Raw genomic sequence first — 3,752 nt, 5'->3', positions numbered from 1 at the left:
AAATAATGTTGCAAAAAAAGTGCTAAAAATAGAAAATGTGTAATAGTATGAGTCATGAGTCGCTTTTGCATTCCAAATAATTGGTCCTTTGGCGCCATCTGGTGGATAAAGGTCGGAATAAAAACTGCTCCTTCTGCATAATGTTATGTACACCCGTCCCTTTCCATGAAAGAAAAAAAAACCGCAACCGTCCACGGTGACAAAAGATCTTTTAATGAGAGAGGGGCAAAGTGAGATTTGAGAGGCATGCGTGGTGCCCGTTAGGGACCACTCGCTGAAGATATGACTACTTACACCCATTTCCCAAGTTGTAATAACTTCTAATCCTCACCCAAACCATAAAAAAAGGTAAATGATCACTATTGGCTGTTCAGTTTCAAGTATTTCCGCACTCCCTACACACAGGCACTTTGTTTGCGTCACCGACAAGTAATTAGTCAGCAAACCTTTTCCACTGATGATTCATAAGCTGAGCGCATGACGCATTCCAGCCTAGTTAGTATGCAGGCAGTCGTCTTCACTGAGAAACACCGGCATCATTAGACCTAATCATCCCTCATTAGAGACAACGCTCTGACGTGACCGCATTCAAAAGAAGCATTTTGATTATAGATTAAATAGAAACACACGAACACATAAGTAGTTTATTTGGCACCTATACATTTATTGACACCCAGGACATTGCAGCTTTTATGTATTTGTTCTGAAATGTGGAGAAAAATGATTTATATAAAAACTACAACATTGGCATGACAACCCCTTCTATTTCTGGATGCCTTCCTTAAGACCTTCAAGCTAAACAGAAACACACAGGACAAGACAGTTCGTAGCTACCCAGAGTTCACCTACTGGAATGAGGCGGTTCCAAACTAGCTATGAACGCAGCTTTTCTTACAACTCTTAACAAAACAAAGACTATTTAAGACTCAGAAGACCTGGAATGAGATGTAAATGAGAGCAATAATTGGTTAGGCTTCAGTTGCTAAGCTCATTTAAAAAAAGGAAATCCTCTTACTAAGTTTGCTCAAGCAGCCATTTTGATCACATTTGCAAATTTCAACTAAGCACCTTTTCCGCTAAAAAAATCCTCTGCAATCATGAACCTATGTCACAAACGTAGATGAGATTATGACGTGAGCATAACGAGAAAGGTCCTCACAGCAGTCCTGTCGCCCACAGAGAACAATCAATACAAATCAGATTTGTAAACACTTTTCATTTTTCACCAAGTGTTCCCTAAATATCCTGTAAACAATGCTAAAAGGTTAGTACGTATAATTGTTTTTTGTTCTATACATCTTAGATTACATTTGATCTGTTCGATTACAATAAACTATTTGATATAGTTATTACGTAAATGTTCAGAATACTTCTTTCTTAAATGCATGTACATATTATAAAAGTGACATAATTTTATATGTAGGCCTATCTTATGTGCAAAATGCTTTAGTAAACTATAATTTGGCATTCATGACAAACCTTGGAAATAATAAAATAGATTGGAAAGGAACCAAAAAAAAAAAAGAATCAAAGTTGGAATTTCAGTCAGTCACACTGGACAGTTTGCTCTCCCTCCCTAAACATCCCTCTTCACCAGTAATACTGCGCAAAGCGAGTGAATTAGCAAGTGCAAGTTGCTTGGCCGAGATTCTGCCGTTTTGTAGGTAACACTGGCGAAGCGATGAAGGTAACTTTAGTGTAATGCTAAGAGGAATTACACCCCCCCCCCCATCCCACACACTGTTGTTGGATGGGCGATGTGTTTCAGAAATAAATGTTAAGGCATCCAAAGAGTTCTGAAGGCAGAGTGTGGGGCTGTGCGCTAAACACAAGGTGAAAACTATCAGAAGAGAGAAAATACTATTGTAATATCGTGAAGCAAAATCTACCTTCTCCTAACCTGAAACACTGACAGCACTAAAATAAAAAGAAAACGCCAACTAAACTAGAATCTCGTCTAGGACTGGGATTCACCAACAAAATGCCGTTTTGGTATGTAGCCCAGTCAAATCTTTTTCCATTAATTTAAAGTCATTAAAACTGTCACTCTGAATAGTATTCTTTTTTTTTTAATCTACTGGGATCTATTTTAAAAACACATTCACTGAACACTCGGGTCCAGTTGTGAATCACTAGTGCCAGGTCTTATTAGACGGACAAACCCTACGGCTCAGAAACAGCCACAAAGCCACGGAAATTAGAAAATGGAGAGCAGGCTCAATGGCTGTCTAAGTTTCTTAAGTGTGATAAAGAACGTTTGCACGCACAAAAACAACAATGAAATAAAGTGTTCGGTGTTGATCGAAACGGGACGTGTGATTTTCAAGACGGCAAGCAATTACTTAAGAACAGGTTGCAGCAGCGAATCAGTTTCCGTTTTTTGTGTCTCTTTTGTGTTTTAAGTTTTAGATTAACATGCTTTATCTTTTCTCTCAGTGTCACAGCTAATATAGAACGCCGCCGCGGAACAACGCGAGGGGTGAGACGGCGCGAGGGGTGAGACGGCGCGAGGGGTGAGACGATGTGACTTTAAAATGCAAAAGATGGACGCGAGCATCCAATCCAACATGAATGAGAACTTAAGGCAGCGGAAATCTCCGGGAGGGAGAATCGAACCGACTCTCTCTCAGCCTGGTGTGGCTCAGCTTAGCTTACACCCTCCCTCTCCCTCTCTCTCTCTCTCCCCCTCTCTCTCTCTCTCTCTCTCTCTCCCCCTCTCTCTCTCTCTCTATCTCTCTCTCTCTCTCTCTCTCTCGCTCTCTCTCTCCTTCATCCCGGTCGGGGAGGGGCTGGTCGGGAGGGTGGGGTCAAGGGGGGGGGGGGGGGGGGCGGCGGCGCTCACAGGTCATCATCCCCGATGCCCTCGAACGCGTAGTTGCCGTGGAAATCGTTGCCGCTGACGTCGTTGGCCGAGTTGGAGGCGCTGATGCCCCGTAGCGAGACGGAGCTCAGCTTGGTCTGGGGGAGAGAGGGGGATGGGGGAGGGGAGAGAGGGGAGAGTGAGTGAGTGAGTGTAGCAGTTACAAGCCGTTTTGAACATGTACCGCGTCTGACATCACAAGTGGGCGTGTCCACCAAGATGTACACTGGATAGATTTTCAAAACGGCTTGTAATGGCTAATCACACACCTAACATGTCACCTTTAATGCTGAATTATGACGAAATTACCAGAAACTTTGTGTGTCTCCGGAATCAATAGATGTGAATGATGCTCATTTCGTTAAGGGGATACCTCGATTCAAACCTGCCTCACTAGAGGAACCCACACAGGTGCTGATTCTAAATCTTCCACATTGAATGCATTTGGGATTCATTTTGGTTGAGAGAATCCAACACATGCGTCTACATTCCCCTAAATACTTACAGAGAGTTTGACAACCTGTTCCCTGTTGGGGTCGGGGGAGTCCTGGGGTGGAAGGAAAGGACAAATATAAGGTCCGGCTCAACTCAATAATTGGATGAGATGAGAAACAAATATATGTCGTCAACACTGTAGTCTCCGTGCTCACCAGTAGAGGGGGGGATTTCACAGCTTGCTGACTGTCTGACCGGTGGATTGAGCCATTGTGCCTCTTCCTTAGCATCTAAGGACGGGGACGGACACACACACACACACACACACACACACACACACACACACACACACACACACACACACACACACACACACACACACACACACACACACACACACACACACACACACACACACACACACACACAAAATTGAGGACTCTGCATTTAACCCATC

General features: G+C 43.3%; 1 protein-coding gene across 1 annotated transcript; it reads right to left on the bottom strand.

Moving 5' to 3' along the window:
* Positions 1 to 630: 630 nt before the first annotated feature.
* LOC311370726 (sorting nexin-17-like) lies at positions 631 to 3,585 on the bottom strand (the record flags this gene model as incomplete). The annotated part of the gene is made up of 3 exons (XM_084489052.1): positions 631 to 2,958; positions 3,366 to 3,407; positions 3,511 to 3,585. The coding sequence occupies 3 exons, from the start codon at positions 3,583 to 3,585 to the stop codon at positions 2,839 to 2,841; spliced, it is 237 nt and encodes a 78-aa protein (XP_084345178.1). The 3' UTR covers positions 631 to 2,838.
* Positions 3,586 to 3,752: the final 167 nt, after the last annotated feature.

The sequence above is a fragment of the Micromesistius poutassou genome (genome assembly GCF_964030765.1).
Source record: "Micromesistius poutassou genome assembly, contig: SCAFFOLD_2038, whole genome shotgun sequence".
Taxonomy (NCBI): domain Eukaryota; kingdom Metazoa; phylum Chordata; class Actinopteri; order Gadiformes; family Gadidae; genus Micromesistius; species Micromesistius poutassou.
Note: the sequence above shows the minus strand (reverse complement) of the source record. Positions and strands in the feature narration are given on the sequence as shown.